Below are 12650 nucleotides of genomic sequence, written 5' to 3' on the forward strand. Positions count from 1 at the left end.
GTCTGCGCGGCCCCCCGCCCGCCCCGGACCGTGCGGCAGCGACTCCTGGCGGCCTGGGTGGGGACTGCAGGCACAGGGCCCTTCCCAAGGGTGTGGTTCCTGCCCAGGCGCCACCCCCGCCAGCAGCCCTGGCCCGGGGTGGGGTGTGGCATTGGGCCGGCTGAGCCCCACTCAGTGCCGTTGTCCCGGCTTCTCTGACCCTTCCCCACCTTTCTTCTCCCCGTGTCTGTCTCTCTGTCCCTTTATCTGTCTGTCCATCTGTCTATTTCCTTTACAGGTGCAGACCCCTGACAAGTCAGTGAGCTCCCTCTGCCTGTCCCTCTCTTCCTTTTTGACACTCCGGGCAGCGGCCCCTCCCACCCTGGCTGGCCTCCTCTCCCCACCCCTGTCCTGCCCACCTGCGAGGCCTCTGGCTCCCCTTCCTGTTCTCTCCCCCTCCCTGGCCCACACTACCAGACCCTGGGAGGGGCTGCCCCACCGCATCCCCCAGCTGAGGTTCTGAGCCACACCCTCCCCACAGACAGCCGCTCCGGCCGCTGGTCCCCGACGCCAGCAAGCAGCGGCTGATGGAGAACACCCAGGACTGGCGGCCCCGGCCTGGGACAGGCCAGTCCCGCTCCTTCCGCATCCTTGCCCACCTCACGGGCACCGAGTTCAGTAAGTACCTGCCCAGGGCAGGCAGACCGTCCTGGCCCCAGCCCGGGCCTGATCCCTGCAGGGCTTGGGGCTGCGGTTTCTCTTGGTCACTGCCTGCCTCTGCCCTCTCAGTGCAAGACCCGGATGAGGAGCACCTGAAGAAATCCAGGTAAAGCGCGGGCACCAGACCCTCTCCCATCTGCGGCCTCTTCCAGCCACCGCCCTGGGCCTGGCCCGCCCTCCCCACGGGGCTCTCCTTCTTCCTGCCTTCCATCCTCCCTCCCTGCCTCCCTTCCAGCTCTCCTTCCTTCCACTTCCTCCTCTCTCTGCCCCTCAGGGAAAAGTATGTCCTGGAGCTGCAGAGCCCACGCTACACCCGCCTCCGGGACTGGCACCACCAGCGCTCTGCCCACGTGCTCAACGTGCAGTCGTAGCCCGGCCCTCTCCGGCCGCTGCCCTCTCTGCCTCTTTCCGTTCCTCCCGTGCAGGGCCCCCCTTTGGGGCCCCGGCTTCTGCCTACCTCACTCACCCCTCTGCTGCCCTGGCCTGACCTCCTGCTGGCCTGGCCTTGGTAGCCACCTGGTACAGAGCCCAGCCCTGTCCAGCACGGCTCCTCTCTGCCCTGCGGTGCTGCCGTCTGCCTTGGGCATGGAAATAAACGTTCTCAGCCTGCTCTTTCTGCCTCTGTCTTCTATCTTTGTGGGCCTGGTTTGCATTTTGGGTGTGGGGGTGTTTGATGGTTTAGTCAGTGTGGGCCCTGCCAGTCCCAGTCTCAGTGGGAGGAATACCTGGCAGGGGGGCCCTTCCTGGCCATCTGAGCCAGCTCTCTGGCTCAGCAAGGCTGCCCTAGAACCAGGAGCCCTGCTTCCCCCCAGCTAGGCAGTAGACCGACTGGAACCTAGCTGGAAGCTACCCTCCCATCCCTCTGTCCCAGTGGGCCCTGGGTCCAGCCCAGCAGTGCTCATGTCCTTGGGCAGCTGCCTTGGGACCAGGGGGCCTAGTTTGTGGGGTGGGTCCGTGCCAGGAGTCTTAGCCATGCAGGGCCTTGAATGGAAGATCTTGCAGCCAGGTGTCCAGGACAGAAGCCCCAGCCCCAGCCCCAGCCTCAACTACACCCCAGGAACCCTGGCCTGGTGAGAGGGAGTGGGCTTGGGCTTGGGCCTGGGGATGGGTGGGCAATCTCTAGGGGTTGGGGGTCCTGGGCTCCTTCAAGCTGCACCAGGCCTGCCCCCGTCCTTTGAGGCCCCAAGGTACCACCCTGAAGCCAGCCACTTTCCTCGGCCCTGACAGGCCCCACCAGCCCCAGCCCCACCAGCCGTCCACCCTGGGCTGTGGACCCGTCGTTCGCCGAGCGCTACGCCCCAGACAGGACCAGCACGGTGCTGACCCGGCACAGCCAGCCCGCCACGCCCACGCCTCTGCAGAACCGCACTTCCATCGTGCAGGCAGCTGCCGGGGGCGGCTCAGGAGCAGGTGGTGGCAGCAATGGCAAGACTCCTGTGTGCCACCAGTGCCACAAGGTCATCCGGTGGGTGGCCCTGCTCCTTCCCTGCCCTGGCCTTCCTGTCCTGCAGCCTGGCCCACACCTGTCTGTCCACCCCCTCGCCTTAGCTGCCTCTGGGGGAGAATAAGCATTCGTTTCCCGTTCGGGTGAGCGTAGGGCCCCACCTGGGTCCTCCTATCCTCAGGCCTGCTCCCTCCACCGCGCCCAGCCCAGCAGCCTCTAGCAGCACGCGCCCTGGTGAAGTGGAGAAAGTGCAGCCTAGGCTTGCTGCCCTCTGAGCAAAGACGAACCTACCCCTCCCAGCCCTCGCTGCTCTCCCTCTTGCTTGCTAGGTCTCCCTGCTGTCTCTGCTCTCGGAGAGACAGAGCAGATGCCCCTCCCTCTGTGCACTGCCCCTTGGGGGTCAGCTGGCTCCTTCCTGGTATCAGCCCTGCCCTGGCCCTGGCCGGCTCTTGACTCCCATCCAGTCCTAGGCCAAAACTCTGCAAAATGACCCTCCTCACTTTCCTGGGACCAGCAGCTCCCGCTCCAGGTCCCTCCCCAGGCCAGATGGGTCAGGCACCCGATCTGCTCACTCAGGTGTTTTTCAGCACCCTTGGCCTGTGCCCCCAGGGCAGCTGTTCTCAGAGTCACCTTATAAGCCAAGCCCTCAGGACAACCTGTGGCAGGGCAGAGCCTGCTTCCTGCAGGCTTCATGGCTCACCACCTGACCTTGGGCAGAAGGGTGGATTCCCTGCCCAGAGCTTCCTAATGGCCGGCCCCGAGCCCGCCCGCCTGTGCTCCCACTCACTGCCTCCCTCCCCTCCACTCAGGGGCCGCTACCTGGTGGCGCTGGGCCACGCGTACCACCCAGAGGAGTTCGTGTGCAGCCAGTGCGGGAAGGTCCTGGAAGAGGGCGGCTTCTTTGAGGAGAAGGGTGCCATCTTCTGCCCGTCCTGCTATGACGTGCGCTACGCACCCAGCTGCGCCAAGTGCAAGAAGAAGATTGCAGGCGTGAGTGGGGGGTGGGCAGCGAGCCCAATAGTCCGCGTGAGTGTGGCCGAGCAGCCCGTCCCGGGCCTCCCCCATGAGCCCCTAATAACCGGCTGCGGTGGGGGCTCCCTGATACCGCTGGGTTCTCGTGATGAGTGGCCAGAGCCTTCTTGAAAGGGCTCAAGTTCAAGAAGTAGTGACGGGCTCAGGCAGCCAAGAGCCCGGGCGTTGGCTTCAGCCCTAGCCGCGTCCAGGAGCTGCAGTGGTCGGGGTGGCAAACAATCTACCCAAAGCCAAGCCCCAGCACGGATGACCTGGTCGGGCCCTGTGACGATCTCTAAGCCACGCCCCGTGGCGGGTCAGGCCTGAGTTATTACCCATCATAGGACCTGGGGGTCGGGTGGCCCTGCCTGAACCCACAGACAGAAAGGGAAGGGTGAGTGAGTCCGTAAAAGAAAGCCACTGTCCTAGAAGGGGCGTGCTGGGCCTGGGCCTGCCGACGGTGTCGTGGTGGGTAGTGCACTCCCACATGGCTGCCAGCAACTCAGTCCTGGGTCTGGCTGCTCGAAACTCACTGGGTACGTGAGCATGTGTGCCCCAAATCTCAGGAGAATAGGGAAGGGATTGCAGTGTGGCCATCTCCCCTGGGGGTGTTTTCTTACTCTCTCTGTCTCTCTGATAAGCGGACATCTCCTATAACAAAAATCTCTCTTTAAAAAAAAGAAGAAAACATGCTGTGCGCATTTGTACCCAAAATCACAAGCAGAGGGTGGAGGAAGGGACTGACGACCCTACCCAGGGCCGATTTCTCACCTTCCCTCTCTGTTTCTCACTGGTGAGTACACATGCCCCATACCAAAACTGAAGGGAAAAAGAGGTGAGGGGCAGTGCGAGGTAAGCCAAGGAGTGCCCGCTCTCGGGTGGGGTTACATTTGGTTGCAGTAACAAAAACCCCACTGCAAAGTGCAGACAGGGTTACTCATTTCTTTTTTTTTTTCTTTTAAAAAAATTCTTATTTATTCGGGGCCAGCAGGTGGCGTGGTAGTTAAGGGAGCTGGACTCCCACATGGCAGATAGCGGTAGCGGTCCCGGACCTGGCGGCCTGTTTTCTCCCTTTTCTCTCTCACTTACTCACTCCCTCTTTAGTCACATTAAAAATAAATACAGTTTATTTTAAAAAATAAAATTTTCTTTATTCATTCACTTATTTTAATTTGACGACAGAGAGACAGGCAGAGAGAGAGAGAATGACAAAGCAAGCCAGCAGGTCCAGGACTCAAACCATGGTCGGCCATGTGGGAGTGTCCAGCGCCTTAACCACCATGCCACCTGCTGGTCCTTGCATTTCTTTTTTTTTTTAAAGAATTATTTTATTTGGGGACCAGCAGATGCTGTGGAAAATGAATGAATGACTAAATAAAGTTAAATGAATAAGTCTTTAAAAAAAATATTTTATTTGACTTTGATTTTTATCTTAATTTGACCAGAGAGGGACAGAGTGAGAAAAAGAGAGGGAAAGTGAGAAAGCAAGCCGTCAGGTCCAGGACTCAAACCATGGTCGACCACGTTGGAGTCCAGAGTCCTTAACCACCACACCACCTGCCAGCCCCTGTAACAGGCTTTTAAGTTGCTGATGCACAGTGCTGTTTCTTCCTCTTGAGAAAGCAGACTAGAAGACAGTATGCTGGGCCTTCAGCACACACAGTTATTGGATGGTAAAGCCAGAGCCTCAGACTCAGCCTCCTGGTGCAAGATCCTATCCCAGGGAGGCCAGACACGGCATAACCCGGCCAGGTTCCCACAAGGCCAGAAGCATAGCCAGGCAGGTTTCCCGTGGGGAACCAGCTGCTGCCCTAGCCTGGGCCTCCAGTGGATATCAACGGCTGGGCGGACGGGGCACTGGCCTTCAACTGTTTGTTCTTTGTTAAGTGTGGACAGTGTGCCGGCCCTGAGCCTCATCCCAGGACACGCGGATATGGGCCCTCCCCCAGGAGCTGGCAGCGGGAGGGGTGCTCGGCGTCATGGTAGAGTCAGCTGTTGTCCTAAACCCCTCGAGCCAAGAGGAGTGGGACAGGCAGTGCTGATGAGCGAGTGGGTCTCTGCGGTCACGTGTGGGTGAGCGAGTGGGTCTCTGCGGTCACGTGTGGGTGAGCGAGTGGGTCTCTGCGGTCACGTGTGGGCAGGGCCGGCCAGAGCTGCACAGAGGGCGAAGGTGGAGCTGGAAGCAGCCCCAGGCCCCCTGAATCCCACCCAGGTGCTCTGCCTCATGGGTCTCGAGGCAGGGCTACCTGGTGGTGATACTCCTGCTAGTGACAGCTTGACCACAGATGGTAGAAAACTCGGTCATGACAACTTATTTTTCACTTAAAACAACCTGGAGCTTGGGCCAGCAGGTGGATGGAGGTTAAGGCAGCTGGGTCTCACATTCACATCTCCTACATTCGTGGCTTGAGAACTGTCCCTCTTCATTCTCCTTTCAGGATTTTGGGAACACATGTACATGCTCCCAGTGTGATTTTCAAACTGCTGGGTCCAGGACTTAAACCGCCGTTAGCCATGTAGGCTAGGGCATAACCAGCATGCCTGGTTTACCAGTAGGGATTCTCAAGAATTCTTTTTCAAGCCACCCAGTTTAGAGCTCTGGTGGCACAGCCGGCCATGCGGGATGCAGCTGCTGCCGTCTCTGCCACATTCCCTCCTCTGTGTGAGACTCAGGTATCCGCTCCTGGGGACACCTTCCTGGAACCCGCAGCCCAGGTCTCTGCAGCTGCTCACCATACCCTGTCCTCTCATTCCTTTCTTCTTTTTAGATTTTGGCCACAGGGTGCATGCACTCACCAGAGAGAGAAAAAGAAGCCACAGCCCAGAGGGTGTCCACGTCCTAGGATTTAGGGCACACAGCGCGCATACCCAGCATGATTTTTTTTTATTGGTTTTTGCCTTAGGGTGTGTACACTCACTGGGGAGACAGAGACAGTGAGGAAAAGCAAGAAATCATCCCTCGGGGGAGATGGCCACACCACAATCCCTTCTCCTCCGGGGATTTTGGGCATGCACACAGGCAAACGTGCCTCATGCGAGTTTCAAGCCACTGTGTCCCCGAGTTGAACCGCAGTTTGCCGTGTCTAGTGACGTAACTACCACACCATCTGCTGGCCCCACGGCGTGATTTTCAAGTCACCAGGTTCGGGACTTGAACCAGAGTTGGCCAGGTGGAAATCCAACACCTTAACTCCCACACTAACTCTGGCCCCTCGTCCCCTTTCTCTTGTCCAGGTGTGGGTTGGGGCTGAGGCCGGGGATGCTTGCTCGCTGCTTTAAGCCCATTGTCAAGCACCATGGCCTCAACAGGAGGTGCTTAGTGGACCTGAACTGGGTGGACATGGCCTTGGGGCTGAATCCACAAGTGGGAATTCTCTGGAGAAGGAAGGGCCCGTGCAAAGGGAGTAGCGTGTCACGAGGCAACACCTGGGACAGGTGTGAGACAGCAGAAGAGGGGACAGGCTGTTAGGAGTGGGAGCTGGGGCTGATGAGGGCAGACCCCCCTCAGAAAGCTTCCCCAGGAGCAGGCGAAAGCCAGAGACGGAACCGGAGGCTGCTGGGCAGAGGCAGGCAGGCTTAGGGAATCTTCAGGGTCAGAGGAAACTTGGTAACTGGCCCACGGGTGTTTCTGATACCTGCAGGAGCCTGTCTCCGTGCTCGGGGCTCTCATCCGAGCGGCCTGGAGCCCCCTTTCCCTTGGCTTGAATCCCGAGTTCTTTCTTCTTTCCCAGGGCAGCACCAGTGAGAAGAGCCGGGCGTACATGGGCTTGAAACCCCGGTGCCACCTGCTGGCTGTATTCTGGGCCATCCCTTTGTCTAGGCCTCGAAGAGCAGTGGCAGTAACTTGGGGCCAGAATACATCAGGAGCGTGTGATATGTGGCCCCAATGTCATGCAGGACACAGATGGGCCCACAGGGTGTCGCCCAGTCAGGTCCTGCTTGGCCCACACCATTCATTTTTGCAGAGGGCACATGTCCCTACCAGAGAGAGACAGAGAAAGTGTCCCTCCCAATGGGGCACGGCCACCTGCAGGCCCGTCTCCCCCATCCCCCCCTCCCGGGATTCAGGCACACACACACTGCCCTGGTGCTTCTCAGGCCCCGGGCCAGGACTCATTGACAGCCAACATTTTATTTTATTTTATTTTACTTTATTTATTTTTTGCTATAGGGCGTGTGCGCTCTCCTGAAAGAGACAGAGAGAGAGAGAGAGAAATCGCTCCCCAGGGGGGATGGCCATGCCGCAATTCCTTCTCCATTGTCCTCTCAGGATCTTGGGCACGCATGCACATGCACCCGGCATGAGTTTAAGCCACCGGGTCTGGGACTCAAACCGTGGTTGACTACATGGGAATTCAGCAACATAGCCATCATCCTAACTGCTGGTCCCCGACAGCCAGCATTTTAAATCGGGAGAATTTAACACCCAGATTTCAACCTGAGGGATCCAGGCAGGCGTTCCTAGGTAAAGGTCAGCCCTGCCCTTGGGCAGAACAGGTGCTGTCAGGACATCTGTGCACCTGTCGTGCACCCTGCCTGGCTCTTGCTGGCATCAGATCTGGGACTCCTGGCTTAAAATGCTGTCTGTTCTCGCCATGGCCCTGCAAGGTTGGGATTCACTTTCAGGCTCACAAGGGAAGGAGCCAAGTCCCAAGAGAAGGTAAAGCTGCAGCCACGTCTCCCAGCTACGAGGCGAATGGCAGAAGTCACAGATCTCTGAGCCTGCCTGCCCCGAGTCCCCGCACTGTCCTCTGCCTGCCCGGCCCTGTGAGCCTCTGCTTCCCCCTGCAGTGGGGCTGGGCTGACACAGCTTGCACACACGTGCGGATGCCCACTCTGCAAGGGCCAGGCACTGGACGGGTGCTCAGCTCAGAGGAAGTCAGCACCCATGGGCTGGTAGGTGCGCTCTGCCCGGGGGCGCCCTGAGGCACAGGGTGGGAAGGGCAGGGCCAGGGGTACTGGGAGCCTGGAGGGGGCCTCAGGGAGGTGACATCTGAGCAGATGCTTGGTAGAGGCCAGGGGTGAGCTCAAGCTACCTGGGCAGAGCGGTCCAGGCAGGGGCAACCAGTGTAGTCCTGAGACAGGTCTCCTGGCCTGTCCGCATCAGGACCACCAGAGCGCAGCGCAGACCGAGGGACATTGGCTCGTGGCGATGGGAGGATCTGCAGGAACTCGATGTTTTCTTTCTTTTATTTTTTTACATTCAATCACCGTAGGATCTCTACAGCTTACAAAATAAATTTCCCCAACATCCCAACGTGAATACACCATGATTAGTCCAAAGATGTGACCACACACCTTATCATCAAGATACTTTTACATTTTTGTGTCCCTTAAATGTTTTGCTGCTTTTCGGAACCAGCAGTTGGCGTAATGGCTGCATTGCTGGACTCCCATTTACTGCGGTTCGAGTCCCAGACCCAGTGGCGTGCGTGCGTGCCCAAGATCCCGGGAGGAGAATGGAGGAGAAGGGGTTGTGGTGGTGTGGCCATCCCCCTGGGGGGTGATTTCTCGCTTTCTGTCTCTGTCTCTCTCTGTCTTTCTGGTGAGTGTATGTGCCCTTATAACAACAACAACAACAAAAAACGCTAAAAAAATATGTTTTGCCACTTTTCTCCCCCTTGATCCCTCGCGACCCCACACATTTCCCACCCTCCTCCCATGCCATCGGCCTACAGGGTTTGGGCAGAGTGATGTACCTGGTCTAAAGAGGCTGCGGGTAGCGACTGGGACTAGGATTGCCAGGGGCAGAGGTCTGAGCACAGAGATGGGATTCCTGTGCTCTCCCGGCCTGAGATGGCCATGGCTCAGGGTGGCCCAGCAGGACTCGCGGGGTCTGTGTGGGCTGGGGGGAATGTGGCCCCCCAGGCAGCAGGGCAGGGCTACTGGTGGCTGACATGGGGGTGTGGGAGGGACAGACTCGAGGGCTGGGTTTGGGACTTGGCGAGTCTAAGGGGCCCAGGGGACACCTGTGCTGGGCCCTCAGGGTTGGAGATGATGGTGCAGAGACCTAGAGGGCTCCCAGGTGGAGGAGGCCCCAGGGCCAGCCCTCCTGGGTCTGGGAGCTCCGATCCGAGTGACGCCACCCTCCCTCCCCCAGGAGATCATGCACGCCCTGAAGATGACCTGGCACGTGCATTGCTTCACCTGCGCAGCCTGCAAGACGCCCATCCGGAACAGGGCCTTCTACATGGAGGAGGGGGCGCCCTACTGTGAGCGAGGTATGGGCAGCCCGTCCACCGCCCGGAGGGTTGGGCACGGGGCAGGTGCGAATCCGGCTCCTTCCTGCGTCTCTGTCTCCAGACTACGAGAAGATGTTTGGCACGAAATGTCGAGGCTGTGACTTCAAGATCGATGCAGGGGACCGCTTCCTGGAGGCCCTGGGCTTCAGCTGGCATGACACGTGCTTCGTTTGCGCGGTGAGAGCCCCCACTGGCCTACCCCCACCGCCACCTCCAGGATGCATGAGGCGCTGGGAAGGGTCTTTCTTGCTGCCCAGATCCGTGTGACTGGACCTTCATTGTCCCCAGATATGTCAGATCAACCTGGAAGGAAAGACCTTCTATTCCAAGAAGGACAAGCCCCTCTGCAAGAGCCATGCCTTCTCCCACGTGTGAGCTCTGCCCACGCCGCCTCCCACCTGGGTGGTCTGGCGGCCTTCAGGGTAGGGCTGGCGATGGTTGCCCCAACCCCAGCTCCTGGCCCCAGTCCGAGGTTCCCCGACCCTGTACCGGCCCTTCGCCTCCCCCACTCTCCACCACTGTCACACACAGTGCTGACCACACCAGCCCCTGCTCACCTCCCGTGCCACAATAAACCTGTACCCAGCAGTCCCTGTGCCCCACGTCCCTTTCCTTGCCTCAGGAATGGTGGGATTTGAGGTCCAGTGTGGGGAGGGGAGGGCGGTTTCCAGGACTGTTATTTGGCAACCCTGTGACAGCACACGGAAGGCACAGAGGTACATGGAGGACCCCATGTGCCGGGCCAGCCCACACCTGTGAGCAGAGCCTCGGTCTGACCTGCTTGGAGGTGAGGGAGAGAGCAGGGTAGTTGTGGGAAATGGGGACAGCCAGGGCAGAAGCCCATGGAGGCCATCTGCCACCCACTGTCAGCAGCTCAAGGCCTGGACGAGGTAGAGGGGCAGCCCCCTGCTCAGGAGCTAGGGCCACCTCCTAAGGGCAGAGCAGGGCCCAGAGGAGTTTGAAATGGTGAAGCGGCTGGTCCAGATCTGTGGTGGAAAGAGGCTTTGGGAGGGCTGGTCTGTGGCCCAAGGGTTAAGGGAGCCAGGTCCTACCTGGTTGACCGTGCAGTTCAAATCCTGGCCTGGGCAGCTTGGAACATGCCAGGCCCTGTGTGCACGTGCCCAAAACCCTTCAGGATGCAGAGGTGGAGGAGAAGGGACTGTGGTGTGACCACACCCCACAGAGGGTGCTTCCTACCTCCATTGTCTTTCAGGTGAGCACAGGTGTTCTCTGGCAAATTTAAAAAAAGCAAGAGGCCCTGGGAGGAGGAACTGGGACCCATGGAGCCCAGAGTGGGGACCCAGAGTGGAGGGAAGGGTGGCAGCTTTGCTCGACAGCTGTTGTATACAAATATTTCTTTTTGTTTTTTAAAGAATTATTTTCATTTAACTTTATTTTGTTTTATTTATTTTTAATTTGACCAGAGAGGGACAGAATGGGGCGGGGGGGTGCAGGAGAGAGAAAGCAAGCCACCAGGTCTGGGACTTGAACTGCGGTCAGCCATGTGAAAGTCTAGCACCCTTAACCACCGTGCCACCTGCCGGCCCCCAACGTATAGACATTTCTTACATCGCGTCATGTGGTCCTCCCAGCAACCTTAAAAGGTATCTGCAATGACTCATTTTCCAGAAGGGTCTTGAGTCCGAAGACCTAACCCAGGCGTTCAAGCCGTGAGCTGCTGAGAAGGCTCGCACTACCCTGCCGGACCTAGCACAGTGCCCGGCACGCAGTGGCCGCCCATGGGATATCTAGAAGGCCGAGCGAGGTGCCGTGGGGCCTGCAGGAGAGGAATTGAAGCAGCTGAAGAGTCAAGTCTGGATTTGCTTCAGTTCTGAGAGTGAATTTGGGACAGGTTCAGGGTGTCCACATCGATGCGTGTTTGGTGTCCAGGGAGAGCTGGGCAGCAGGCCCTGACCAGCAACATCACAGGGCGGGGACAGGGTTTTCTCGCAGCCCAGACCCCCAGGCACGTGGGTGCAGAGCAGCGGCTTCCTCGAGATGTTGTCTCCCACTGCTCTTGACCACGACGCCCTCGGTCAGTCCTCGGTTTCCATGGATACCAGCCCGTGCGCTGGGTGTGTAGCAAGTGCTGGGGTGCCGGTCGCCCCTAGCCCACCAAAGGGCAGCCATCGCGGGCTGATGCTGGCATCCACATTTTTTAATCCTATTCGAAAGATAATAGACGTGGGCCAAATCCACAGTGCGGATGGGTGAGCCTCAGCCCAGGGAAGAGGCAGAGGCCCAGAAGCCAGCACGGCCCTGGGCAGAGGAAGCAGAGGAGCTGCCAGGGTTGGAGGGCAGCAGTCTCCAGAGAGCGCGGGCAGGGCAGCAGGCAGCGGGCAGGGCAGTGGACAAGGCAGGAGTATTTCAAAAGGTCGCTGACGGTGTCAACCAGGCAGATAAGGTCAAGGAATCCCCATAGCATTTTGCCACAAGGTGACACTGGCCAGATGAGTTTAGCAGAGCCGGGATGGCACCTGGGCAGGGAGGGACAGGGCAGGAGGGTGGCGGGACGTGGCTGTGGCTGTGGCCGTGGCCGGAGATGCTCCGCTGCAGGGACCAATGGGAAGGTCCGCTGAGCTGTCATGTGGATGCAGGGAGGAAGCAGGCCTGGCCGTGGAAGGGTGGTGTCGGCCTGGAGAAGCGGGGCGAGGGGGCTGAAAGGCAGAGGGCTGGGGCCCACGGGAGCTGGAGCTGGCCATGGTGGGAGTCAGAGCTAGGGTTGGCATCTCCTGGGATGGCCACCGGGCAGGGACAGACAGCCGTCACTGGCATGTGACCTTAGAGAGGTCACAAGGCCGCCCGAGCAACCTGCTGAAGTGCTCGGGCCTCTGCTCCTGGCAAGGCCACATGTGTCCCCACCCCTGCCCCACACAGCTGCGGGGATCGCCATGTTCTGAGCCCTGCGTGTGAGGCTGTGCGGGTGGAGGCCACAGGGGTCTGGGAAATGGATGTCCTTGTGCCAGGCAGGGAGGCCATTAGCACCCTGGAGAATGGCAGGGGGCTGAGTGGGCAACCGGAGAGGCAGCAGGCAGGGGAGGGGCTCTCAGCTCAGAGCGGCTGGAGCGCACTTGGAGTCAGCAGGGAGAGACGTGGAGGGGCAGGAACTGATGGTCTGCTGCCGCCTCCTCAGCACAGGCCCCGTGTGGCCTTGGAGCACAGAAAGTACACAAGACCAGGCTTCCCTGCAGCCTGCTAAGGGGGCGGTCACCTGACAGCCAGCAGAGTGCGGGGCCTCGAACCTGAGATGGACC

The 12650-nt window shown here is 59.3% G+C and overlaps 1 protein-coding gene across 1 annotated transcript in view; it reads left to right on the plus strand.

The window, feature by feature from the left end:
• Window positions 1–9993, plus strand: part of PDLIM7 (PDZ and LIM domain 7) — a 15540-nt gene extending 5547 nt beyond the window's left edge. Inside the window, exons 5-12 of the mRNA XM_027775923.1 lie at window positions 525–657; window positions 769–805; window positions 1702–1769; window positions 1927–2164; window positions 2953–3133; window positions 9255–9375; window positions 9458–9573; window positions 9685–9993. Coding sequence (XP_027631724.1) covers window positions 525–657; window positions 769–805; window positions 1702–1769; window positions 1927–2164; window positions 2953–3133; window positions 9255–9375; window positions 9458–9573; window positions 9685–9771 — 981 coding nt within the window. The 3' untranslated portion in view covers window positions 9772–9993. The remainder of the gene's footprint in view (window positions 1–524; window positions 658–768; window positions 806–1701; window positions 1770–1926; window positions 2165–2952; window positions 3134–9254; window positions 9376–9457; window positions 9574–9684) is intronic.
• Window positions 9994–12650: the final 2657 nt, after the last annotated feature.

Source organism: Tupaia chinensis, unplaced genomic scaffold, assembly GCF_000334495.1.
Source record: "Tupaia chinensis unplaced genomic scaffold, TupChi_1.0 Scaffold000612_1, whole genome shotgun sequence".
NCBI classification, from domain to species: domain Eukaryota; kingdom Metazoa; phylum Chordata; class Mammalia; order Scandentia; family Tupaiidae; genus Tupaia; species Tupaia belangeri.